Raw genomic sequence first — 27,862 nt, forward strand, 5'->3', positions numbered from 1 at the left:
TAAAGCAGTCTGGATTCGTGTTTATTGAAGCCAGTAATTAAAGACGTCCTCATTTCGCCAGCACTAGAAAGCAAGGTTCCACATGACTGCATACTGCACCTGGTTAAAGCCATACAAGTGGACTAAGGTTTTTTCATACATTTGCAGTCCTAATTGTAAGTTGGAAAAGAAACCAATAAACTTAGTATACAGGACAGTGAACTTTCATTTACAGCATGTATATTGTTAAGTTCATGATGTACAGAGCAGTCACTTTCAACGTAGTTAAATTAAATAAAATACGAAATTCTGTTCAGTTTAAACAGTTTTTTAAAATGCCAATAAAAAAAAGTGCAAACTTAAAATCAAGCAGCATACCACAGCATTTTTATGGAGGGCCAATCTTTAAACTTTTCTATTTGCTTCAAGTTGAATGCTTTTATCTTTCGTTTTCTTAGTTTAAACATGAACAGTAGATGCAGTCACTATAATGCATATAAATATAGTCATATAATAGTTTAAACAGTCTACCATACAAGTGTATCTGCAAATAAAACAAAGTTTCACTTGAAAATGTAAAGGCTGTTTGCAATTTGGCCTTTGGTTCCAATGCTTGAAGACACCAGAATAACAACTGTGCAGCTCACCAAAGTTGACAGACTTTGGCAACCACAGGATGCTACATTACTTACAACTTTCAATAAACTAGGAGCATTCACTTGCAATTAGAAACCGGAAATCTGTTTGTTTTGTCAGAAGCATCTTTCTGCAAAGCTGGTAAGTTATCATACATGATCAGTTTTGACCCATTTTAGCATATTTAACATTTTTATGGAAGTGGAAAGTACTTCAATTTTAAGTTTTAGCCATATAGCTAGAGAAAGTGCTTATCAGGTTAGATGGAAAAAAAATGCAGTTTCAGACTGAGGTTTTCAAACTATATTCCGTTACAATCAGACACTTTTTAATTTTCCTGTCGAGTTGTTGATGTTTTAGCCTCCAATCTCAATTCTCAGTGTCAGAAGGACAGTGTGTAATTACTTCTTCTAGTGTGGTAACTTGCAACTGGCACCCATTACACCAGGAAGTACATCCACGTTCCTCATCAAACATCCACAGTCTTAGTCTAACTGTTACCTAGACAACTGTATAACTTCAGGTCATACCATTTATTTAAAAAAGTAAAAAACAAAGAAAAATATAATATTTTCAACAAAAAAACTGGCACAAATAACATACTCGTGTTAATGTTTGTCAAAGAGGCAAGTAAATACTCTTAGCTTTCTAGATCATGTTTTGACAGACTTACAAGAACAGCCTCTTGAAGTAACATAGGACTTGAAGTTAACATCCAGTACTGTGTTAGTGGTCAATCTAATTATATTTAAGTAACAATATATATTAGGGAAGTTATATCCAGACATCAGATTTAGTACAACAAGTTCATATCAATAAAAAGTAAACTCTGCATAATTCAAATTGTGGTTTTTCCCTTCAACGTTAAGAGCACAGAATATGCTTGGTATTTTTAATTTATGGTAGTGTGTACATGTAAAACAAGCATACCGTATATAAAATCAAAGTGCCATTTCAGTAACCATAGCAGTTTTGTTTGTTTTTACAGAATGATGGTTTTATGTGACCATGGACAGAGCTCTGTTAGAGCAATGGGGACAACCATGACCCATCTTTCCAAATGAAATGCTACATTAAAGAAAATACAAACCAAGTTATTCAGTATGTTCATCATGTACACATTCATACTTTTTAGGTTACCTTCAGAATTGGAGTTGGCTGCACCTGCAGCAGATGTGGTTGGAACTAGGGCCTTGAAAGTTTTTTTTAAAAACCTCCATAGGTGTAAGGCAGGAATCAATTTTAGCTTGGTAGCTAATATTTAGTTACAAAAAGTAAGGAAAAAAAATATATACTGAGAGTGTTCTGTAGCACATTTCATTATGGGAAAATGATACGTCACCCACCATTCTCCATAGGCTAGCCTCTTGGCATAAAAAAAAAAGGCAGAAGCTATCAGAAAACAGGATTTAAAATTAAATACAAATCGCCAAACTACCGATTTTAAAATAAAACCAAACAGTGACTGTTTGTACTACAGTGCACAATAAGTTCAAGCACCTTCTAAAGACACATCACACACTGTGCCAGGCACTTGGATCTAAACAAGTTATAGTTTCTCCCTTTGTCAGCTACACCAGAAAGGGCATCCACACTCTTAGACTTTTTTAAAAACTAAAACAAGATTTATAATAAGAGTAAATTCCCATGATGCTTAGTGTTTGGCCTAGAATTCTCCCATGTAAAGTAGTCTTTTTAAAACAGTGATTATTTACCCTATGTGAAACACAGGGTTTAACAACATTGCTCCTCTCCAGTCAATCCAACATTCTAGTTTCGCACTGATCCAAATCTGTTTCACCTTTTAGGGCTCCATTCCCTGCCTAGGCTTCTTTCACCCAATTAACGCTCTGTTACACCACCACCACCTTTTCCAAGTATATAATGCATTTGCAAACATACAAGTAGCCAATTCCAGTAACTCTGAAAGAGGATTTCATTTCTCTTTCTTGCCTTGTGTGCAGTCAGTAGTAGTATTTTAATAAGAATTCTCCGTTTTGCTTCTCTGTGTTCTTCACAATAGGAAACGCAGCTGCACCCGCTTACCTCCAAAACCAAAAGAATTGCCCTATATAAACTCTAAATGGTTATCTTATACAGAGGGATTTTTATATGCAAACTTCCTGAATGTGCACTTTTTACTGGGACAAGGCAATGATGTAGTAAGCTCATTTCCCCTGCCCCAAGAAAACTGATAGCATCTGCCATAGCAGAAAATTCCTGGTCTTATCAGATCACTATACATAGTTATTTGGTCATTTACATATGCATTTTTTATGTGCTATCAAGCTTCGTTCTCTGTTGGAGGAGAGTTTGTTGTTACCATAGAGTCTGGCTTGCGAGTCATCCTATCCAATTCCTCTTGAACATTTGTCAAAACTGTTTTTTGTCCTAAAAACAAAAAGGACAAGGTTAAAGCAATCTAATTTCAACAAAATGGTTTAACTGATCAGTACAAGTATTCATAAAATCCCTTTTATATGACAATATATTATTTAATTTCTTATTATTTCGCCACCTACCCAAGAACACAAGACCTGACACAATGCAAGGTAATGTCTCTGAAAGGACTGATAAATACTAAGGTTTGATTCACTTCAAGGAGATGAAATGCTGAATTACACAGCAGCCTAAAGCACTAAAATATCCATTATGTATTTTACAGCATCTAACATTAAAAAAACCCCATGTTTAGAATTTTCTATAAAAATCAACTGTACACAATTCTATTACTAGTACTGATAGCAAGGATTTTATTTAAAGCCAGATTTTAACCACAAGTTTTCCAGTGTACATAGGACACCTGCTACAAAAGTCACATTTGTTATACTTGCTGCGTTTTAATATTAAACAACTAACAGGAAGAACTTCTGTATCTGCAGACAATGTTTCCCTTAAAAAAAAAGGGTACATGAATTGCATATTCATGTAGTATCTCAGAGCAGTCATTTCAAAGGACTTCTTCAATTGGAAACAGACACACTGAAGTATTTCATGGAAAGGTGTATCTTACATTTTTATATTAGACTCAAAACTTTTTAACAATTCTCCAACTGAATCATCAGTTTAATTCCCTTATTCTGAAAATTATAAACCCAGAGATAAATTAATAGCTAAAATTGGAACAACATATTCTAATGCTTAGAGCATACAAGCATTTAAGATTAAAAAGCTATATTTTTAGACAAAAAGTAGATTATATAACCATGTACAGCTTCCTTACATAGCCAAAGAATTTAACAAGCATCTGTTTTCCAGCTCAAATGTGTGTGAAATATTAGGTGGATTTTTTCCAGGGTACATGCTGAAAACATTAAGAAGGCAAGACTTGACTGTTTGAGATTTAAGTGTTTTTTTCCGACGTACAAAGACATAACCAAGTTAAAAGGTTAATCACTATAAAGGTTTTAGATTTAAGCACTAGTCATAAGCCACAGTACTCTCCATTGCATTTGTTCAAAGCATGAGTATTTAAACAAAATTTAAAAGTTAGTACATTAATTGTAATATAACTTACAATATGAAACACTTTACATGTAGATTAATGGTACCTTGCAGTTAAAAAAACCCCACCTAAACCCTAAACCAATAAAAAGCACACAAAATTCTTTCTCAAACAAAAGTAGGTCTAAACAAAAACTGTGGCTTTTTTTCTGTGCTAGATGAACTGGATCCTTAATCCTCCAAAATAATACCAAGCAGCTGTCTCCTGCAACTACCTCATACTGGACAGGAAAACCATTGCCAAGCTGCTCAACAATATGTAGGTTTACGTACTCCCCTAACCACCATCATAGGTGAGCACCTATCAAAAGAGAAGAAATATAAGGAGCTGTTAAGAAAATAAAAACTTCCGCTCCGTTATAAATTAAATTGATACTTGCTTTCAGTTTCCCTTGACAAAAATATTGTCAAGGACTGTAATAGCCTTAGTCACCGTACGCTATACAATTTCATGTATTCTCCTTTCCAGATGAGAGTGAGAGTAGGGAACCCTAGTCCTTTATCTATTGCACAGGAACAAAAGGATGAAGGCAAATATTAGAATTTGGAAAAATCTTATTGTGGATATAAATGAAATAACTTTTTAAGTCTAGAAGCTCATGCAAAGAAAAAAAAAAAATCCACCACAGAAACCATGAATTGAAGTTGTTTGAGATATCATGGTCTACACAGGGAAGAAAGACAGCCCAGAAATATAAAGGCAAATAAGACGGGTGAGAAATTACACATTGCGGTCAGTAATAGCATGATGCTGCACTTGATGAAACAGCAGGCACCTTTCAGTATTTAACTGAAGATGACATTCTGGATTAAGAAAGAATGAAATATTTTTATAATGTAGATACAATAATATGTAAATAACACATAATACAAATCATTATTTCATTGTTATCTTCATAATAAATTTAATAAAGATGAATTATGTAATTCATCATGCTAAAACAAACAAAAACCTCAACAAAATACTGATTTGCCATAAGTCAAATTCTAACCATTTTTGAGCTCTCAGAGCACAGAATGTCATATAAAACCCTTCCCCCCAAAAAAACCGTTACTTCCCCTCTCTAGAAATACTTTCAGTTCAAACACCCACACTCCAGCAACTCCTCTGGTTCTCTTACTGGCAATATCATCACTGTGGCTGGCATCAACTATTTTTCATTTCCAGAATTAACTATTTTTCATTTCCAGAATGACTGAGCCTTACACTCTCCTCTAAACATCAAAAACCATTAGTTTGGCATCACCATTAAATTTTACAGGATTTCACAAGTCTGGGATCGGAGGAAGAATAACTATCAATAATTTAATAGTGAAGTAACTCTGGAAGGAAAGCTCCTGAATATGTGATGGGAATGCCATTATCAAAAAGAAACAGTTAAATAACCAAAGCAGTAAATTTCTAAAATCGGGTGGAACAACCATGCATTCTGCAAGACTGAGTTTTGTATAGGTACCAAGCATTCTGATGGGTTTCTTTTATTTTCACCTAAACTAGTGCAATTACTTATCAGCAAATATCTCATACGATGCAGTCATAGGCATACACACAGAACAAACCCACCTGGTCACAATCAAATACTAAATAATTAGTGAGAGAATACCTTCAAGATATCATAAGAAGTAATTCATTTAAACTTGAACTCTGTAGAGATTTCAATAGCTTCACTGGAAACTCTAGTCCAAACTAAATAAACTGCATTTCCTTCAAGCAACAGTTAAGTGTCAAGAAAGGAAGGAATTGTTAGGTAAAAAAAAAAAAAAAATTAAAAAAAAAAAAATCAGCACTTTCTGAATATTACCAAGATTCAAATGTTACTTATATCCCAGCAGTATAACTCCACTCAAAAAATCAAGTTATAACAGGCTTAATAGAAGCCCTGGAGCTGTGAAGTTGCAGTGGTTTAGTTCTTTTATAAAGACCGCACATTTTGGCACTGTCATCTGTCAAAATCTGTCACTTTACTGAGGAGTTTAAAAGATATATGCAGTTAGACCAACGTCAGCCAAATAAAATATTAAAAATATGCAAAACAGGCTGCAATAACAAGTCCAATACCTGATTTCTTGGCTGTACTTTGCACTCCTCCAGCACCGGGACTCCCAGGAGAGCCAGTCTTTTTGCTCAAGAGACTGTTAAAGAAACTAGCCAAGACACCTTCACTTGCAGCATTATCTAAATAAAAAACAAACACATACAGATCACAGAACAGTTACTGCTGGTAAATGACAGAACTTACTTTTTACATACATACATAAGTCTCTTAACAATCAAGCAAATAAACCTCAAATACAAAAGACTCCTTGCTCAATTTAAAAACACTAGTCCTTTGCATTCTTTGGCAAAGTCAGAGATGACTAAAAGCACATTACTGCTCTTCTGGAATGGGGAGAGGGGTCACAAAATTTTAATCTAAATATTTGTCTGCTTTTGTTTTTTCTAAAGTAGAAGCCAAGAAGCAAAGTATTAAATATGGATGTGCAATTCAAAGGTTTCTAAGTCCATTAACAAACTGCACAGACGTTTCCATGCCTTTCATGCCACACTACTTTCCATAAATCAGAACTTGGATATACAGCAACAAGACATGATCCAGAAGTGCAAGAGTATTTATTCCACTGTAAGTGAGGTATGGCACCGCAGTGCATAACTAAAAACAATACTGGCCCTACCAACTTTCTTAATGCACAGAGAGGAAAGAAACCACTCAACAACCTGGAGCTGCATCTTAGGGCTGAGGGAGGGGAAAGGATGTAATTTCCAAGTTACTTCACGTACTATAGAAAATTACATTCAAGACAGCATTTAGTAGAAGAACAGGTTTCACTGGGGATTCCAGAATAAGTGACATGAAGTATAAAACTGCATGCAGTTTAAAGCAGTCCCCACTCTACTAATCCAATTGCTGCATAATAAATATATTTAAGCAACTTATGGAAATAATTAACTCTGTCTGACTGCTTGGCAGTAACAGAACTCTACTTCAACTCATATGAATGACTCAAGAAAAAAAAAAAAGACAACCAAACCTAAAGCTATGTCATACATTCACTCCTGTTATTAAACTAACAATACTATTAGTGAATAAATTCCAAAATCTTTCTACAAATGAGGAGTTTCTTTTTAAGGGAAGTAACACAATAAAAACAGTAAAATACTTATTCATACTTTTAATATTTGGATCTGGTTTCTTAACTGATGTTATTGGTGAGGCACTGGGTACATTGGTGGGACCAGCTCTGCCTTGAGTTCTTGGGGATCCTGCAGGGCCTCTTGCAGGAGACTCCTGAAAAAAAGTCCAAATCACACAAATGAGAGAAGAACTTAAATGCATCAGTTACATACAAATTACTTTTAAAACCTTTATATTGGCACCGTAGTGTATGCACATTGGGGAAAAAAAAAAAACCCAAACAAAACACCACCAGTTATTCTGGGCATGTGCCTCCACTACAAGGATGAATCACTGCAGGAAATTTTTAGTTCAATAATCATCAGATATTTCCATGCTTCCACAATGAATTAGAATGAACTAATTTGTAAGAAATATTTTAAAATATTGCCACTTTTTTTTTATAATTTACTTTCTGCAGTTTGGGGAGATTATGTATTTTACATTTACTTTTACAAAATGACACTCTACAGGTTGGAATCATTCCCTCTTCCCTAGAAGGAAAAAAAAAACCCAAAACACCTCCTACTCTTCTCTTGGATCTACTTACTGATGCTCTTGTAGGCGTTGCTGGCTGTTTGGCAAGGAATGACTGAAAAATCAACATATTAAGAATATTAAATATATTTCAGAAAATATAAAAGAATAAAATGTAGTGAAGCTGACGAACTATTAACTTATTTGATAATTTTTTCTGGTATTTACATGCTTCCTCTTTGATATTTATGTACTTCCAGACTTTCCACTAGAGGATAGAATTAAAGTGAGTAAATAAGCTTCAAGTCTTTTGTCTCACATAGCCGTTCCAGAACTACAAGCCAGAACCAGAGACACCCAAGTTTGTAACCTCTATGATATTTATAATCAACTATACAGGACAGTATTAATAGTTTTTTTTAAACAATAGAGAAGTAAAATAACAAGATACAGCATAGTCATATTTGACACCTTGAAGTCTTTCAAGGCGCTGGCTGGAAGAAAACTGCAATGCTAAGACATTATGTCTAAGAATATTTATATTTTATAGATCAACACATCTATGTTGTGAAATTTCAAATTATCGTCTTGTTCTTCTCCCTTGAAATTTAAATTATTTCTGTTCTCAGCATATTTTCTTTTCAACTTGACAAGACAAGTGGCTGTATTTTCTACTCATATTTGTTAAAATAAAGAAAAGTCTTATTTCACAATTATATGTGAATTTGCATAGCCACTGTAAAGTGGTTATCTAGTGATTTAAATGAGGAATAAGAACTGAAGGCAATAACAACGGAGAGCTTAAAGTAAGATATTATTTAGTAAGGACTTATTTTCATTCTTCCATTCTTACCTGCTGCTTCATAAGAAATACTTGTTCATCTTCTGCTGCCAGCTCTTTATCATGGACTAACTGGTGAACAAAATATTTTGTTATTAGAAGTAAAAACTGAAATTACTGTAATTGTTTTTATGTTTTCGTGATCTAAAGAGAGGCAAGAGAAATCTTTAATACAATTCTTTACTTAAAAAAAAAAATTCTTTTACATTTAAAAGAGTAGTAACACTAAAGAAGTTGTCATTAAAAAAAAAATATTATAAGCTAATTGAGTAAACTAGCATTGATGTCAGCCTGTGGGTATATTCCTAGGAAGATGGGTACTTGGTAAGTAGTCACACTCATCTTTTTAAGTATTAATCTCACCAGCGTCTCTTCGAAGACCTGAAACTACCTTACTCCATGAGACCCCACACTCAAGCGCTCAACCACCAAAAGCATTACGTTTGCTCTTATCAATGGTAACACTGCTATTAGGCAATTATTATTTCCTACCAGTGCCATGAGTTACAAACAAAAGGATTAAACCCTCCCCTTACATGAAAGCTTCAAACAGCTCTTCCCTTTTCCAAATACTGGGGCTCGAGCTAGAAATGTTAAGTGTGTAAGAAAGTCGTAAAAGAAGCTGATACAGACAAGAATACGATCTCATTTACAATTTTTCATATTCCCCATTTTACACATAACCTACTTCTGTGTGCTTATACTCACAAAATTAGCGCTATACAAAATTTATATGGATTTACTGCTCTTGAGAAATGTCATTAACATGAAGAAATCTGTCATTAATAGTATGTTAATGCAATAGTGATATACTGCCATTTTTTACAAGATTTGCCTTTACAAGTTAACCTCAATGCCACGTGTGCACATATGTAAACTGCTGAAGCCCTACAACAGCATTCCCCATTTTCACACATGCAAGAAGGTTCAAAAGAACTAGTTACTTTTGGACTGCTGTTCATTCACTAAGCTGAATGATTTCTGTGTTTGCTTGCAGCATTTTAAACTGGAAAATGAAAGCCTGATGTTTCACACATTTGGATTTTTAAAAAATAAATAAAATCACATTTAGATTTGGAGTTCTTCACTATTAATAGTTCTTAGTAGCCATTCAAGCAAACTGCAGTTATACATCAGGGCGCAGGGAAGAGTTTACCCTTTTTTACCTTTCTTACAGGAGGTTTTACAATGAAGTCCTCATACGCATCTTCTGGTTTCACTGTTGTGAAGTTTTCATGTAAAATTGCAATTTTCTTTTCATTGTCCCAACCAGCAGGTCTATAAAAAAGAAGGAAATCTTTGCCTTTTCAGCCACAAAAAACATTTCTACAGAGACCATTTATTCAATGCCCCCTACTTGAATAAAGCAATTTTATTATAGGTCAGTCCTAATTCTCAGCTAAATTACAAAGATACTAATACACTGGTGTGGTATACTCTGAGTCTAATAACCCAAGTAATATGCACCAAGTTGTTTTTTTTTTAATTCAGGATTTCAGAATATGCACATACTGAGCTTTTGAACAACACAAACCATTCAAGTTATTTTTTTATATACGGTATATGAAGTGTAGCGCTTAATAGACAATAATCTGAAACCATGCTGCTTATACAATTGACTTACATAAAAACTGCATCTTTTTCTACCACTAAGGCAGGTGTGGTAAACTGAAAACCATATGTTTTATGTACAATGTACTTATACAACAGATCAAGGTTCTTTTCCTCCTTAACTGATGTATATATCAAGGCAGCCCCATCTGATTATTTATTTAAGGAAAATTATGTAAGATACAGTTTCTAAATTATAGTCAGAATTTCAAAACAAAATGGACATTTATCTACCAGACCTAATTTTGAGAAGTAGTTCAAGGCAAAAGCTAAAGCCATTTAGTATTCAGGGAGAGGAAGAAGGTACCACAGGAGAAGAGTCATGATACTTTTCTTTGGCATACACAGAAGTTACCTACCCTCCCAGGCACTTAACTCTGAAAAAGTCAAAAACTTAAGAGATAGCAGAGATCTCAGGTTTATGTGAGAATTGCAAGTTCTGATGTGAAAACCAAGAAAAAAAAAAAAAAAAACACTCATAAAAGCGCAAAACATATCCTTTGTAAAGGAACAAAAGCTCCAAATCCCATGTACAATTTAAAAACTATTAAAAAGTTTTATACATCTCTCAACCTTTTCCAAACAACAAATGCTACATAGTAAATAATTAAGTGCCAAGCAATCTTGAAGTGCTATTTCTCAGATTAACTTCATGTGCAATTCAACACTAAAACATATTTCCTTGCTTCCAGATTACAGCAAATCTCTTCTGAGCAGGAAAGGATACATTGTAAGCAGAATCTACGAATGTGTGACTGAATGAAGTCAAAGTGTTCTTCTCTGTAATCATGCTCCTTCTCTAGTACGCTCACTGCATCACACTGGAAGGGGGGGGGGGGTGGAACAAAACAAACCCACAAAACCAGAAAGACAGAGTCATTTAATCCCAGCATATCTTAAAAGGTTTTCCTTAATATTACATACACATATTTACTTTGAGCCTTTAGTTTTAAAATGCCACCAATAAATCACAAGATAAAAGTAATTAATGTATAATTGATAAGGTTATGACTCTTCTGCAAAATTAAAAATTGACACTGATGGCAGAAGTTTACTTTTAAAATAAATTCCTTTACTATTAATCAGAATTCATTTTGCGTGTGTGTATAAAGCATGCCTTCTAGAAGTAAAGTAATTAAACTTTTCCATCGTAGCAAACAGAACTAGAAACTCACTTTTGTACAAACTACCAGCACAGGAATACCAAGGTTGTGAGTCAGCACATTTTCTCCAAGTGGCAAAGAAACATGTTCATCCTCTTGGCCAGAAGAAGGGCCTCTTCTCTGTGGTGAGCCTTGGTAGCCTTCTTCAGGTTCTACGTACTCTTGAAACTCCTTTATAACTATTAAGACAAAGATCTCCTTAAGGTACAACAAAGAAACTAGTTCTTCTGTTTAAGCCATAATTAATCTATGACTGACTGGAAATCTCAACTTTTTTTTTTTTTCCTTTTATAATGAGTCACCCCTTCACACATAATAATTCTCCTCCAACAAAATTTACAGCAAGCTAAATCAAGTGCAATTTGGAGCTACTACAAATAATCAAAGCTAGCTGCAAGAGCTATAATATGAACAAATGCACATTCCTCAACTCAATACATTTCATTATAGGGGAGTTGATAACAGAAGACGTAAGTGTAGTTGATCAACCTAGCCCAAACTCAGAGCAATTTGTACCTATTTTTGGAAGAAATAATGGTGAAAATATAAATGAACACAGAAAACATCAAGCTGAAACAGCCACTCATTCTTATAAAATGTTACTCAATTTAAGTTTCTATTACTCTACATTTCTGTTGCAGGAGTCCAATACTAGAAATATAAAAAATACACTGCATAAATACAGACTCAAGGATTTCTAAATGTTGTCTGAAGAAACTCAGTTATACTCTGGAAAACTACAATGGAGTCCAGAGGAAACTAGATGCTTTCTCTGTTTTCAGTGTTTTAATTTTATGGCAACGATGAGTCTTCCAATAATATTAAACACTATCAAATACTGAAGTGCCTAAGAAATAGTACTAACACCATTTTGGAAGTGCACTCTGACCCCACACATGCTTTATCCAAACTGGGCTGCAACCTACAGCTGTTATGTCTTTTTTCAGGATGAAAGCCACAGACCCCGTACATCTGCCTACTGATGTCTCTGCTCTCAGGCACAGCACCTTCCAAAGGCCCAGGGCTCTCCCTCACATGACAATCCCACCTGAAGCCTCCTCCTCTCTCAGTCACGAGGATCCCTCAGGAAAGAGGCAAGCAAAGCTCCATGATTTGTTCCCACTAAGCCATCTTTATTTTAGAAACAGTGGGAGCAGGCTTACTGTACATATAGTAAGGAAAATTCTCTGAAAAAGCTCTCAATCTCCAGCACATTCACAAAGACAGAGTTGTTCAGTACATCCATCTGCGTGACAGGGAAGGAACTGCAACTGTACTGCAGGCGACCTGATACTTCTGAGGTTTAGGAAGTGGTAAAACTTCAGAGAAGTTTATAATACAAATCCTGCAAGATCAAGTCATTGTACCTTTTCAAAATAGGAACCATTCTTGCAATAGAATTGGCATGTGGAAAGAAGAATAAATCAGAAAAATGCTTCTGTTCAAAGTTGCACAATCTACAATTTTTTATTCAAATATAAAATCATGTGACTCTTGGGGAAAACAAGAGCTCTAGTCCAGAGAAAAGCTTTAAAAAAATCCATCAAATAGACCATAAGACTTTAAACCTCCAATTCAACTTATCCCAAGGTCCAAGAAAATTAAAAAAAAATAAATAATTCAAACATAGTTGCTTTCAAACTTGGGGAGGCAGTGCCTTCTGGTGGAAACAACAATGCTTTCAAAGAGATGCTTTCATCTAGTACTGTTTCATGTTTAGCAACTGGAAATCAAAATTCCATTATACATTCTGCACAGTAAATAGGTTTACTGACTATCTCACAGAAAGTAAATTAATTCCAGAGCATTTAACTAGAAAAGGGTCTAAAAAAAAAAAAAAAACCACCTTATTTTGTTACTCAAGACTCTTCTCAACTCAGGATAGGAAAAAAAAAAAAACAAAAACCTAATGACAAGTGTGTTACAGCAGTTAAAAGAATACCATTTACATCCACTACAATCATTCACATAAGCCTCTCTGATTTAATGATATCTAAAAGAATATTTGACAGTAACTGCTCTCAGCATTATAATCAGACAATATCAGTTTCCTAGGTTTTGTTCATATCTAAATAGAAAATATTTTCTTTACTAAGATATCTATTAGTATAATACCCCTTAAATTTGGGCAAGAAAAGCCTCTCTTGAAAACGAGAAGACTCTGACAACATGATACAAATCATTATCCAAAATACCCCGAGAACTTTACTGATACAAATAACAGCAAATGCAACATAGAAACTTCAGAAATCTGATGGCACATCCTCATGAATTTCTGCTGCATGGGAATGAAGACCATAACCCTGGAGAGCTGAGACTGCCAACTCTTCCCTCTCCCCAAGAGTAAGCAGTACCAAACACCAGGCATCACAGACCACGATCAACACGGCTGTATCTCGCTCTGGCTGATCCATGCACGGAGGGAGAAAACACTTCACTGTGGAGATGAACGGTTGTTGTGGATTGTTAACAACACATATGGTTTGGCATTAATCCCTGACTAGCGACTGAGAAATGCTACAGAATACACTCAGCTTTAGTTAACAAGGGCATACGCTGAATAAGTAACTGCTAGAGTTAAGAGAAGGTAAAAGCTATACCAAGAACCTCTAGCTACTGTATCTTGAATGCAGATACACTTGTTTCTGAATTAAAGTGGTTTAAATATCTGTTAGTGATAGGCTCTTAAACATTTTGTAAAGCTCTCAGTCAGTCAATATCCATTCCTATTCAAAATTTAGTCTTGTTAAATCCAAGTCAACCTGTATCACGAGTGCTGTCAGACTGCCTCCTATGAACAAGCTGCATTCTAAGCAACTAATAAAGAAGCTCACTTCAGTTAAAATGTTTATTTGACACATAGCGATTTAATACTTTTTCCTTACCTCCCGTATCTATTTCTCACTTGATCTCCACTCTCAAACATAAGTTCATCATGCACCCAAATAGCTTGCATAAATGTTTTCTTTTTCCTTTTTTGCTAGTCAGCTATGAATAGTTTCTCTTCCACGTAATTCATATTAAGGAATCACATTCCATAAAGTACAGGGAGTACTTTTTTCTTTATTAAGAAGTAAAGGAAAATTACTTTGGTTTAAATTTTTTTTGAATAGGAAATATAGATACGATGATGCACATAAAATAGGAAGCCAGAAAAACAACTGCTCATCTGACAAATCAGTAATATTCTGCTACCTATCAGTAAGGTTAAGTACTAGGCATTCCCTATTACGTTTGAAAAATGATCACCAGGCAATGTTATGCCATATAAATCACCTATGCCACAGTGTGCTAATTTATCTACCAAACTTATGGCTTGTCTAGGTGAAAAGCCTTTTATTTAGACTTTTGCATTTAACACAGCAAACAAATGCAGGTTTCCAGTGAACTGTTTTGTTCTCATATTACTACTTACTTATGTACGCTACTGAAAGCTAAGTATAACAACAACATTCATGTCACAGGAACAACTGACTCAAAGTACCACCAAGAAAGCAATCTACAATTATTCTCTAGTTTGATTGTCCTAGTAGCAGTAGGAAGCAGTCTTGAAGCACTGTTTAACTGCAATAGGGAAATGACAAACACTACCACTTACTTAACTAGATAGATCACAAAAGCACTGAACAGCAGAACAAGAAAAAAGCAGAAAAATTTTCTAATACAATCATTCCATGTTTACACTCTACAGAGAACCTGAAACTAATTCAGCTTGAAAAGGACATTACTTAATTTTCAGAAAAATACATTGTTATGTTTCAAATCTTTAGCTTCAAACACTCCAGAGGACATTAAGATAATAGCCATTTTACCAGTATACTTCCTTTCTGCATTTCTTGATTGCTGATAGTCTTCTTCTCTGCTTTGCTGTCATAAACAGGGAGGCAAAATTTAGATCTTCCCTGAAATAATTATTCAGTTGTGTGTTATTTAAACAATTATTTATCATAATTGAGCCTGAATTAAATTAGAACATTTGAACTGACATTATTTATCTGAAATCACACTAGCCAAGCTTTTAACAAGGAACTTCCAGAGCAGCTCAGTGATAGCACTGAGTGTAGACAAACAATGATCTGAATAATTCAATTTCTTTCAAGGCAGCTTGCTGCTTCCATATGTGTGTCCCGCCTCCCATTCTGGAAGCTCTTTAACACAAAAGGAAAGCTTCTCATATACCAGATGGAGCCTGGCCGTCATCCACCCAGTAAAGCCAAGAGTCAGTATCTCAAACAACAAACACAAGAGAAAAGGTTGGGTGGAGAAAGGCCACAAAAACCTTGAAAGCAAAGACAAGCAGTTCAAAGTTCAATTCCATTGAGAATGGTGAGCTAACAAAAGGATTTCTGGAAACTGGTAATAAGATCTTAGTAAGGGGAGAAAGAACAACCTAGCAGCACCTTAAATGGATGCTAACGGGATAACACTAGAAAATGTTTCCTTGGGGTCAACAAGAACTACTGGTTACTGGGGCTGAGCGTAATAGCTCAGGAAAGCACTGCAGACATTCAGCTTGGTCCACATGCCCCAGCTTACATCTAGAAGCAAGCGTAAGGCAATATGGTTCTGCAAGCTGAAGTCAAAAGACATATATATCCACGTGGCGTTGTGCTGCAGTGCCAAAATTGTGAGCACAGATCTGGCCTTAGCGACAGTCTGCAAGAACTCAGGAGACAAGCATCTGAGAGGACTTAAGTGTCCTACACATTGACTGAGAAAAGGAGCGAGACGGAAGTTTCGGAGCAGAGAGATTAATGCCCTCATATTACCTGCATGCTCATATTGGACCGAAGTTCACCGCTCAGCCATAGGAGGGCAGCAGAGTCCTGCAAGCGTGTGAATTCGGCAGCTCTCAAATTTTCCTTTTCCCTCGACGCTATTAAAGTGCATGAGAAACTAGGAATTTCTACAATATTTTCATTTAGAAATCTCCAAAACAATACTATTGGAATATCTTCCAAGTTTCCCAAACACGGTGCTAAAGCTTTGCCATAGCTGTAGCTAGCTCCTCCACACACTACACTCTTAGTGAAGGCTGAAAACATTTCTCTTTTTGAAAGCAAAATTTAAATGCACAAACGTCACATTTATTTGGATTGCCATAGAATTTGGTGTGTCTCAGAAAAGCGCAGATCAGGTTAGCTGCTGTATTTTGAGACTAGAACAGCCTTTCTATCTCCCATTTCCAAAAACTGTCTCACACATAAAGGAAACAAAAAAGTTTTTTTCCCTTATAAATTGTCAAAATTTTCTCATTTTTAAAAATATAACCAGTAATCCAACCCAGGTGGCTTCAGTCTAAGCTTAAACTCTAGCTAGTACGCTGCAGGCACAAGCCTTTTGGGAAAGTAATATTTAACATTCAGAAAGGAGATCAGCTATACAAATACATTTGAATGCTCACATGCCAAACAGATTACACTGCTCCCTAAAGTGAAGCTAAGGAAGCTACTAGACAGTATTTGCAAGGTTTAAACACTCCAGTACAGCTAGCCACCAGCCCTAAGCCAAAACAGCAACCAGCAAGGATCAGTCTGAATCTATACTTCAGCTGAAAAGGAATGCATGTTGCTAAGGTCTTTTCCACCGACGGAATTTATTTTGGAGTAACTCAATATGAAAACAGAAAAAAAACTCTCAAGAAACATTCAAAACTATTTTAGGAAGGAAAAGAAGATGCAGGAAACAATACTGCAGTGATGACTGCTTGCCAGTGCCAGATTCTTTCCTGCCACAGATATGCCAGGCAAGAAAGTTAATTTATACAGCATTCCTTAAGTCACAGGGTAGGAATGGCTGCCGTGAGAAACAAGTAGACGTACCAGGATCACAGACTGAGGCTCATGAAAAACAAGGGCAAAGAGACCTACTGGAAGACACACACAGTACAGGAATGGGACCTGGCTTAGATACCAAAGGAAAGCACACAGCTCACTTCATTACTGAATTTTGTCACTCTTAAGAAATGTTACTTTGGATTGAGTTATTTTTTTTAATAAAAAATATTAAGATTTTATTAAAATGGCCTTTTAAAAAGCAAATTATGAAAATCTTATTATTGCAAGATATTTAAACCATTAATTCACCTGATGTTTTGTTAGCATAGCAAAATTGGAAGAGGAGTTTTAAAACCTAATAAAGTCTACTTGAATTAAGAGTTGTAATCACAACTTCAAAGTAATTCTTATCCAACCTATTCTCAAAACACTAATCTGAAGAAATTTATCATTACAAAAGAAAGTCGCACAAGCTACTTGGAAAAAAAAAAAAAAAAGGACAAAAATGTTTAGATGCACAAAGACTTACACTTCTGTTCCATGTCTCTCATCTCTTCTGGAGGAATTTTCATCTTATCAATATGTTCTTGCAAGACACTGGCCCATTTCTGTAAAGACTCCATAACAGTCCAAGGTCTAGACATATCTGCCACAAAGACTACAATGGTGTCTTGCAGGGATTCTGCAGAAACTGCAAACTTCAATAGCCCTTTATGGTATAAGTCTCCATCCAGAATCCAAACGTTACAGCGAGTATGATCTGAAAGGAAAATGTACAGTTGTAACTCAACAGATATCAAGATTTTTATTTGCTAGTCTACAAGTAAACAGATGAGTACATCAATGTTAAATGGAAGACAAAAGCCCAGCTACCAGCAGATCTTGCCTGTTTATTTTTAAGACAGGTGCATGTGTAAATGCCTACAGCACTCAGACAATGCTTTCACTTAACAGAATTTTCTTGGTTCAGAAACTTTTAGTCTAAAAAAAAAATAATTTCTGTTCTTTGGCTTTTACTAAGGACAGGTGACACAACAGTTTTTTTGATACTGCAGAACCTTCCTGAATTTTAAATATGGGTATTCCACATATCCCAAACCAGAATATGTGTGACACATACGTAACTCCAAGTTCAAAAGGGGGCGGTTACAGCCGAGTCCAGTACGAAAGCCTCAGGTGTCCCCCAGGCACTTAAGCTGGTTTAACGTACTAAAGACATCTCACAACAGAAATAAGCTGCAAACAAGATACTAACAGTAAGCAGCTTAGGTTTCTAGCACAGGAATAGGAGGAGCAAACACAGGATAAACTTAAAACCTACCAAAATTTCAAGTTGTGCTACCTGCTTTTAACTCACACTGACTTAACACTGGCTCCTACTTGCAGGCTCCTTACCGAATGAGCACTGGGCAAATTATTTGCTTTTTTGTGTTTCTCCCTCCTAGTGTTTTGATAGCAACTTGACATTTTTTGTTGAAATGCAAGGCAAGAGGGGTGGGAAAAACCAGCTGGGACAGACAGCTGGCATGAGAAGTTTTACCCCAGACTTGAACTCTGGCAAGAATAGAAGAAACTGAAAATGGAGCATCATCCAGGAATGACTTATCAGGTACTCTGAACAACCAATTCTGTTCAAATTTAAAAAAAAAAAAAAAAATTGAAAATAATTACATTATCCTCAGAACATGCTCCTGAAAAGGAACAACTCCATTTGTTTCTATGTTCCAGAGTGTTCCTAGTACCTCTTCCAGAGTATTCCCTTTTCTACTACAGCTGTCCAGAAGGAACAATGGGTCTCCATAGATATTACACACAACAACATGAATTCTGAAATACATGGAACAGCAAACCAATCACAGCAGAGCCCAGATTTTCAAAACAGCTACTGAGCTTCGTAATTGCTCTGCCTCACGATACTTCCCTGCCCTGTGCTTCAAATCTTTTAACTGCACAAAATAAATGCAGTTGCTGTAGCTATCATAACTTCACTCTAAGAAAGAATCCATCAGGATCAAAAACACCAGCTCTAGAAAAAGGCAAAAACTTGACTAAGGAAACTAGAAGGAGAAAAGAGTACAGAGATATATATACTACCCTTCTAATCAGGTCTTAGATAAATTACTGAACAGCTGAGTTACAGACAGATTACATCAAGATGCTGTACGTGGGCAGTCTTCATTTAGCATTTGTTATGCTCCTACTTTAGTGCTGTCAGGCTGTCACAAGACATTCAAACATCAGTTATCACACAAATAGGCCAACAGTTATACTTATAACTTAAAGTCTTCCTTAATTCCAACTGTTCATCTCAGATCTATCCTTTGCAGTAAAGTTATAATAATTGTTACGTATCTAAGAAATGCATCTTTGCATACTCATCAATTGTTTTCCCTCCTCCCTCTCCTCCACTTCAGAAAACTGTCTCATTGATATCACACAGGATTCTTGCAGCACTGGATGTACGAACCTCAAGCTATTGGAGCTATTTCCTCTAAGGACAGAGGAAAAGTCTGGTAGAAGTTTGAAAAAACAGAAAGGAAGCTAGGGCATAACATGAACACATTCACTCATTTACTATTACACAATAGTAAATGAAACATCTATGCAGGACTCTTATCCTCTGCATCCCAGAAGCATCCTTTGTATATTCCCCAAAGCAGAAATCTGCTAGCGAATAAAAACTTTGCAAGCTTTGTATGAGTTAAAGGTTATTAATAGACGTTAACTATGCCTATGCACAACTTTCTCCTTGAAGCAAACATGAACATTTTAAAAAGCTAACTGAAATCTACTTATAGTCTATGAAAGTTTACAACTCTCATCAGCATTTTCATAGATTCTGCCGTGGTGAGCGCTTTGATCACAGAAAAGGCTTTCACACTTTAGCGAGTAACAAAAAATAACAAATATCCTAATTCACTGCTTCTAAGTCACTTTTTAAAGACAATATCTAAAAGTTACAAAGGTTTTGTTTGCTAAACACCTTTGTCCTACGTAAGGATTTCATTTCTGCTAAACATCTAGGATACAGACTGTAACTGGAATACAGTTGGAACTATCACTCAAAAATAAATCAATCTGCTAGGAAGACTGGAAGCCTAGCACTCACATTAAAATGTACTTTTTCAAAAAAAAGATAACATTGTGTGAAAATGAAAGCTCCTTTCTTAAAGAGGTATGACTTCTGATTTACATTTACTACAACTATAAAACTTAAAAATACAGTACTGGTTGTTCACAATTTGGCAAGGACTTGATGGCAAATTCAACTTTGTCAGCACCACATCAAGCTCCTACTTAGTCACACGATGTGAATGCTAACTAGGTCTTTCACAGTGGCGATGACGAGACACCGAAACAGAGCAGACAATCACCAGATTCTACTGGAAAAGCAGGTGATACTTACTAAAGACTATTAGAACAGCTGCTAAAACTACATTTCTAAATCCTGTCAATATTTCATTATCCCTTTAGCCATGAAAAAGATTTTCCAGCTTTGATAAATTTTACTGTAGATGGTTGATTCTGTGAACTGCAACTACATCTCCTGCATTTATTCAAAAGGTATCAGTGGTAATTTGATATCTCTTGTCCAAGCTATGGAGAGAAGCAAAACAGGGAAAAATAATTTTCAAGAGAACTACTTCAAAGATGTTAGCAAAAAAAACTTTTCCCATTAGAAACCAGTGTACCAGCAGCACTTGGCTCAATCCAGAACAACCAGTTCAACTGGAATATGCATATAATATGACTGAGACCAGCACAAACCCAAGGCAAAAAAACAAGACTACTTGATTTTGTTACAAGTAAGAATGCAACAAGAATGCACAAGAATGGCTCTATTTCATGGCACATTTGGCTCAGCCACGACAGCTGTATTGCATTTGTAATCTGAGACAGTTCAACAGAAAGTTCTCTATGGTGTCTGTAACTGCCAGCTAACCCACACAGTATCACCGCAACACCAGTCAATGCAGTTTGTCTCACTTTCTTGCTGTGCATCCTAACTTTAACTCTACCACACCATTGCAAGAGACTATGAAAGCTACTCCAGAAACACATATCCTTTAACCAAATTATGCAGAGTCTCTCTTCTACCTCCAACAAATTAAGATTCTCAGCTCTCAAAAGCAGATTAACCAGCATAGATGCAAAACATCAGCTCATCATGAAGAAAGGCAAAAAATGAAAACTGGCCACACTCCCTGAAAAATTCTGCTAATAGAGGACTGCAGGGCCTGAGCTCCACGGTTGTTTAATATTCTGAGTTAACTTAACAGCTGTTGCTACAAGTGCTTTCATCTAGATGAACTAAAGTGTCAGGTATGCAGAAGCCACCATATGCTCCAAGGATGTTGTACCTGCGGCTAATGATCTGGGAGAATGCTCTCTCTCTCAGGATTGCTTCTCAGGTGTCCCTAAACCTCCTCTTCAAGGAGGAGGCCTCAGCCTAGGTAGAATTTGGGATAGTACCCTAGGAAGGAGATTTTTCAGGTAGACATTCAGTAGCTGACTTCTTGTAAGTTATCCTGAGATCTAGGGAGCAAGGTACTGCATATTACATTGAACGACTAACATCTAACAGAACAGAACCAGCTAATTACCAACACAGTGGTGATGTGTATCTTGCCATCCAAGCTAGCTATGAGCCACTGACAAGAAACAAGCAGACGACAGTGAAAACCAAAAAGTTAGTGGGGACCTGTATTACCCAAAGCAGTCCTTCGAAAAGAGGTGTTTTAGGTGTTTTCTATGCATTTGTTTAACTTTACTATTAAAGAAAAGAACAATTTAATCACTGATTTAATCTTTAAGGGAAAAGACAAAAGTAACTGTAAACTAAGATATGCACCTAGCAATGTAGAGTAGTTCTACTTCAAATGTAGAAGGAACCAGATTCAAATAGGAGAAGACAGGGGACGATAAGAAGCAACACCAAAGGTTTTCCAGTAGATTTCCAAAGGGAGGTGGGAGGTAGACGATGACTCGGCACTATGACCAAAATACTTCTCCTGGACAGAATAAACTCTTCTGAAGTGAAGAAGAAAAAGGCAAAGAGAGCAATGATATCTAATGAAATGAACCTAGGAAAGAAGCTGAAAAGATCTTCTCACTCCACTACTGAGTTTCAGTTACCAGTACAGATTTGACATCCTTGGAAATTCTTGTGGTTTGCTGGTCTTAAACAGGTTGGGGTATAATAAAAAGCAGATACCCTCAAAAATGACTCTAGGATAGTGAGCTCCTGAACGCCTATCTTCAGTTTCTTTATGGCTTCCAAAAATCACAAGTCAATTACAAAGGCTTTGTTCCCAAATCTGTATCTGACCATGTACACATCTCAAGCACACAGAGTTTAAAGAAACAACCCCAAACCTGTCCTAGAGAAGAGTGTTATCTTTGCCTGCTGGGAGGTCCTGACCCACTTTGCTATTTATTTTGCTTGCTCATGACACTAATGAGACAGAAAGGAAAAAAGCATGTATTATTAGATCCTAACACATCCATTAAAGGGGTGCATGAAGACCTGAATTCTCTGGTAGTCCAAAAGGTCTCTTTTTTTCCTGCTACTGCTGCCTGAGTTCTCATGACAGGCTTCTCCTAATCACGTCAAATACTTATCACTTCCAGATACTTAGGAATAGCTCCAAAATATTTCCAAAGTAGGGACATACTTGAGGTTTGATACACAGCACCAGGAAAAATAGCACACCAAACATTTTTCTGCTTATAATATCACCTCCTTTGATGTTGCAAGAAGACTGATGTCACAGTCTGTGTCACTACTCCTATTCGTAGGGTTTGTTTTTCCCCTAAAGTATTTACTTTAAAGTACTAAAGAAGAATGTGCACAGTGAGAAAGCACTTACACCAAGACCCTCAAGAAGCCAGGAACGGCTCAGTAGTTAATATTACAGCACAAAAGATTTCTAGGAACTGCAGGATTAGGTGGCCATTGAAGACACAGGCAATGTACTCATCCTTTAATGGTGCCTAACTTAGTATCTAAAGACAGTTTATTACCATGTAAGCGCAGGACCAATCTCCATAACAACCAGTCACATATGGTACTTAATCACTCGTGCAAGATTTCAGTACATTTCCATTTCCAAAATACCATTATAGGATCTTCCTAGTTCATCTGTTTTCAGGAACACACATGAAGCACCCTCATTGCTTCCCTCTTCTGAACTGAAAACTCAGAAGGAAGTAATGAACAGGAAGACTGTCATTCCCTGTTTCTGAAGTGGGAAACTAAAACAAAGAAGTCCAGCAGTTTGCCCAAAATGAGACAAAATGAAACAAATTTAGAAGCAATGATAACAAACTCACTCCTCATCTCTTTCTGTCCCTAACCTTCCTAAAAACAGGAGTATTCTGACCATCAGACCTGCTTTTAAACCATCTCTTATAGTCATCTCCTCCCATATAGCAGAGAATAGTAATCAACAGCAACAAAGACATGGGGCAAAGACACAAGCTTAAATCCGAGAAAAGGAAATACTGACTTTAAGTTCTGTTCTTCACTCATTCAGCTCTTAACAATACACCTTAGTTACAGTTAACCAAAATTCTGCACACAACCCCTACAAGAAAACATCAAAACCCCACATCCAAAAATCCATACTGAGAATTAAATTCTCATAGATGTATCACTCACTTTCTACAGTCATCAAGTAGTCATATCAAATGACAACATATCTGCTAGTAAGTCAGCATCAGCAAATATATCTACCCAAAAAGTAAACAGATCCTGAGCGCTGCTCAGGTGCACTTTTTCCTCATACACAGGTCAAGCTGGAAGAAGGGCAAGAGGGAAAATGTACACTGAATGTAAAATGCATTCTGCTTCTAAGAAATTGATAGAGCTTCTGAAACACACAGAACAATGCTGGAACCAGCTACCTGGGCATAACCCAAAATACACTGATGAAGCCACAGTTATAAAAAAGCATGTCAGCTACTTAATTACAGTAAAGAGATTACATATAAAATGAACTTACCATCTCTGTCTTCGTCATGAATATTCAGATACAAGTATTCCAGCCCTCTTCCTTTCTTGCCATGCTCTGCTCCCTGTATTTTAGCCATAAGTGTGGTTTTACCTGAACCATCATCACCTACCAGTAAGGTTTTATGAGAAAAAAAATACATTTTCAGAATTAATTTTAAATTTGTAGAAAAGATTTTTCAAAACATACTTAAGTAACCAGAAGTATCCTTGTACGTTCTCGGACCATATTTATTTGTTGGTTTTTTCAAGCATTCCAACGGCTTATACCATGACAATAAGAACTAAGCACTTAATTATTCTGTATTACACTCCATTTGTCTAAATACATGTTACAAATCTAACAGTGTAAACCAAAAAGAAAGTAAACCTACCAGCCTGAAGACAATAATACCATAGATCATATTACATAACCTAATTTTAGCAAACTGATGTATCAGTTTGTTCACATCATTGTTTTAAATACGCTTGCTTTCTACAAAAAAAAAACCAAAACCTCAGCCACCCAACTGCTTACATATGCTACTTACCGAAAACAAGAATATTCTTGCCCGATGGCAATTTAGATCTTGACCGGGTAGAAACTTCACTCAGTATGGAAGACCTAGAAAAACAGCACCATTCCTGTTAGACTGACAGGCAGAGGGACGCGCACGCAGGCAGGCACACACCCCAACACAGCCCACACGCTGCCCGTTTGACAGCGCGGATGAGCTCAGCAGATCTGCACGGACCAATCCAGCTACATTCTCTCTATTTACAAACTAGACATGATGCTACAGTTAAACACTCACGTTCCTTCGAAAAGATCCAAAGTATGACACTTTTCTGAGAAAAGCTTTTCCAATTTATAAAACACAGGCAGCAACACTTTCTTAAGTTTTTCTCCTTTAGAATAGGCCACGCTACTGCAAAGCATTGCTTTTCAACTGATGACTAACTCTTCCCACAATCCATTACTGTATTTTATACACAACTTTTTCTGCCATTATCAGTATTTTTAAAAGCGTTACTCAGCAATAAGCGACGGGAAATCAACAGACGGACTCGCCCGGAGCCCAGCCCGCAGATCTCCCGCAGAGCTGAACCTGCAGCGGGCTCCGCACACCCGCGCAGCGATGCTGCCCTCACGCAGGCGGGTGCGGGGCTTCCCGCACGCACCTCACGAGCCCCTCCGCAGCCGGGAAGGACGGCGTTACTCACCGGCCCCGCCGCAGGCAGCTGCGTGCCACCCCCCGCCGCTCCCGTCCGCAGGGCCAGACCGCCGCCCCACAGCCAGCGCCCATCGCCGCCCCTACCCCAGCTGAGGCAGGGGCTCACGCTCCGCTCCGGCCCGGCCCGGCCCAGCCGAGGCAGGGCTCACGCTCCGCTCCGGCCCGGCCCAGCCGAGGCAGGGCTCACGCTCCGCTCCGGCTCGGCCCAGCTCACGCCCGCCGCGGGAGGGCTGAGGCGGGTCGGCAGAGCAGGCAGACCCCCACCATGACAGGCACGGGACGCCCGAGAGGCGCCTCCAGGATGTCGCGGCCCGGGAGGCGCTCCCCCCTCGCCCACCCCCCGCTCACCAGAGATTCTGCCCCTCCTCCTCCTCGCTGGGGAGCTCGGCGCCGCCGGGCCCGTCCGGCCCCAGCAGCTTCTTCTCCACCAGCACCGGCGCCATCTTGCCAACCGCAGCCACAAAGAGTGACCTCACCCGGGCCCGCCGAGGACCCCGCTCCTTCCTCTCCCGGGCCCGCCTGTGCGGGCACCCCGCGCTGCCGGCCCCGGCCGCGGCTCGCTCCCGCCTCCCACCCCCGGCGGCCACGCCGCCGCTCCCCGCCGCTTTCCGCTCAGGCGGCGCCCGGGCAGCCCCGGCAGCGCTCCCCGCCCTGGGCAGTGCCTCCCGCGGCGGGTGGGGCCGCCGCCGGCAGCGCCCCCTGGCGCCGGCGGGGCCTGCGCAGCGCTCCCCGCCCCAGGCGCTCGGCTCCGCCTCCTGCAGCGAGGCCCGGCCCGCGGCTGCCGGGCAGCCCCCGGTAGCGGCACAGGGCTCTGTGGGCGCTGCCGGCGGGGATCGGTCTGCCGGCGGGCTGCGGGTGGCGCGGAAGCGGAGTGAATGGATGAGTTTGGAGGAAACGGCCTGCTTTCAGTGATTTCCCACTAAAGCAAGCTTTAATTGCCACCCAAATTCTTACACCCCACCGGTAATTTTTGTTCTCCCAATAGAGCAAAAAAGGAAGTTGAAGGGGTTTTTTTTTTCTGTAAAATCACGAAGCAAATCATGTTATCAGGCCATTCAGTTTTTCAAAGTGCCAAAATACTGTGCGAGGTAGCTTAAGCAGCCTAAAAATGGCATTACTTTGTCTTACACAATTATATTTTTATGATGCCCATTCTGTGTGGATTTCAAAGCATTTTATGCAAGAAAATTAATATGATTATCAAGATTGTACATTCAAGAGTCAAAAGGGGAGAAAAAGATTAATTGACTTGCACAAATTCACACAACAGGCTTCTGCTTGCTTCTAGTCCGTGACTCTTCCCTTTTGGATTACACAAGAATGTTTTAATGATGCTTTTCAGCAACTTGCATTAGGAGAGTAGTTAAGCACCAGAAGAGGTTTCCCAAAGAGGCTGTGGGAATTTCATCCTTGAAGATCTTCAGAACTTGGCAAGGCACTGAGCAACTTGACTAACTTTGAAATGAGCCCTGCTCCGAGGAGATTAGGTTCTGCACTCCAGAGGTCCTTTCCGACCTAAATTATACCTAAGACTAGGTAAATTGTCAGTGTTGTGATATTCTAACTTTGTGTCAAGTAAAGATTTATGCCTCACATATTTTCTCCTCTTGAAGTATATTTAGGCCAGAGTAAGACAGTTTACTAATATACACTCAGTCAAAAGTCGAAACAGCAGCTTGTCTAGACTGGCTTTTGAGTCCTTGGAAAACACTTTGTAGAGTCTGCAGTAGACCAAAATCTCCCTGTGGTGTGCAGCGGACTAAAGTATTCTGCGAATACTTGTGCTGATATTTAACTACGTCCTTGAATGGAGCTATTCAAAGCAGCATCTTTTACAGACGCTTGTACATTTTAATAATATAAAAAACAAAGTGCAACAGCCGAAAATATTAGAAGATCTACTTATCATTGGCATAATCTGCAAGTCTTTCAGGTTTTGGCTATCTTGCATTTTAGCATATTTTAAGCATTTAACAAGGTGAAAACCTAGTGCTAATAATTTATTATGGAAAAAGTTTAGTTATCTTAACTACCAATGAATCACTCCTTTATCAGAGTAGATTAAAAATACAAATGAAATACTAAGGCTATCACTGAAAAATCAAGTTACTAAGGCTTTCACTAAAGCCTTCTATTAAAATTGTGTAATTAGTAGAAATGGCTGTTCTGCTTGCTTATTTGAATAATACACCAAAAAATGTCAAAGTGTAAACAGAAGCCAGACTTTTAAGTACCTGCATTCTACTTAGTTCAACACCGAAGTGTTTTATGTAGGTCCAGGAATGTTATCCCAGTCATTAATACCAGTCAAGAAATACTGCAGCTGAGCCACACCCTAAATCTCCTGCCCAAAAGTTCTGAGATTTCCACAGCCCTTCTGCTTCAATTTACTTACTGTACCTATGCAACATTTGCCTAGTATATGAAGCAGTGTTTAACCATACACTTGGTGTTTTCTGTCATAGATATCTATTT

General features: G+C 37.8%; 1 protein-coding gene across 1 annotated transcript; it reads right to left on the minus strand.

Annotated features, from left to right (window-relative positions):
* On the minus strand, window positions 1-25,923 carry DYNC1LI2 (dynein cytoplasmic 1 light intermediate chain 2). Its single transcript, XM_086758383.1, has 13 exons — window positions 25,736-25,923; window positions 24,704-24,777; window positions 24,166-24,282; window positions 17,691-17,921; window positions 11,397-11,563; window positions 10,949-11,042; window positions 10,235-10,370; window positions 9,777-9,888; window positions 8,623-8,682; window positions 7,843-7,884; window positions 7,289-7,406; window positions 6,179-6,295; window positions 1-3,006 (listed from the first exon to the last, which is right to left on the minus strand). Exons 1-13 carry the CDS (start codon window positions 25,828-25,830, stop codon window positions 2,900-2,902), a joined length of 1,470 nt encoding a protein of 489 aa, XP_086614509.1. The 5' UTR covers window positions 25,831-25,923; the 3' UTR covers window positions 1-2,899.
* Window positions 25,924-27,862: the final 1,939 nt, after the last annotated feature.

This window comes from Chlamydotis macqueenii, chromosome 13 (assembly GCF_036417535.1).
Source record: "Chlamydotis macqueenii isolate bChlMac1 chromosome 13, bChlMac1.mat, whole genome shotgun sequence".
Classification (NCBI taxonomy): domain Eukaryota; kingdom Metazoa; phylum Chordata; class Aves; order Otidiformes; family Otididae; genus Chlamydotis; species Chlamydotis macqueenii.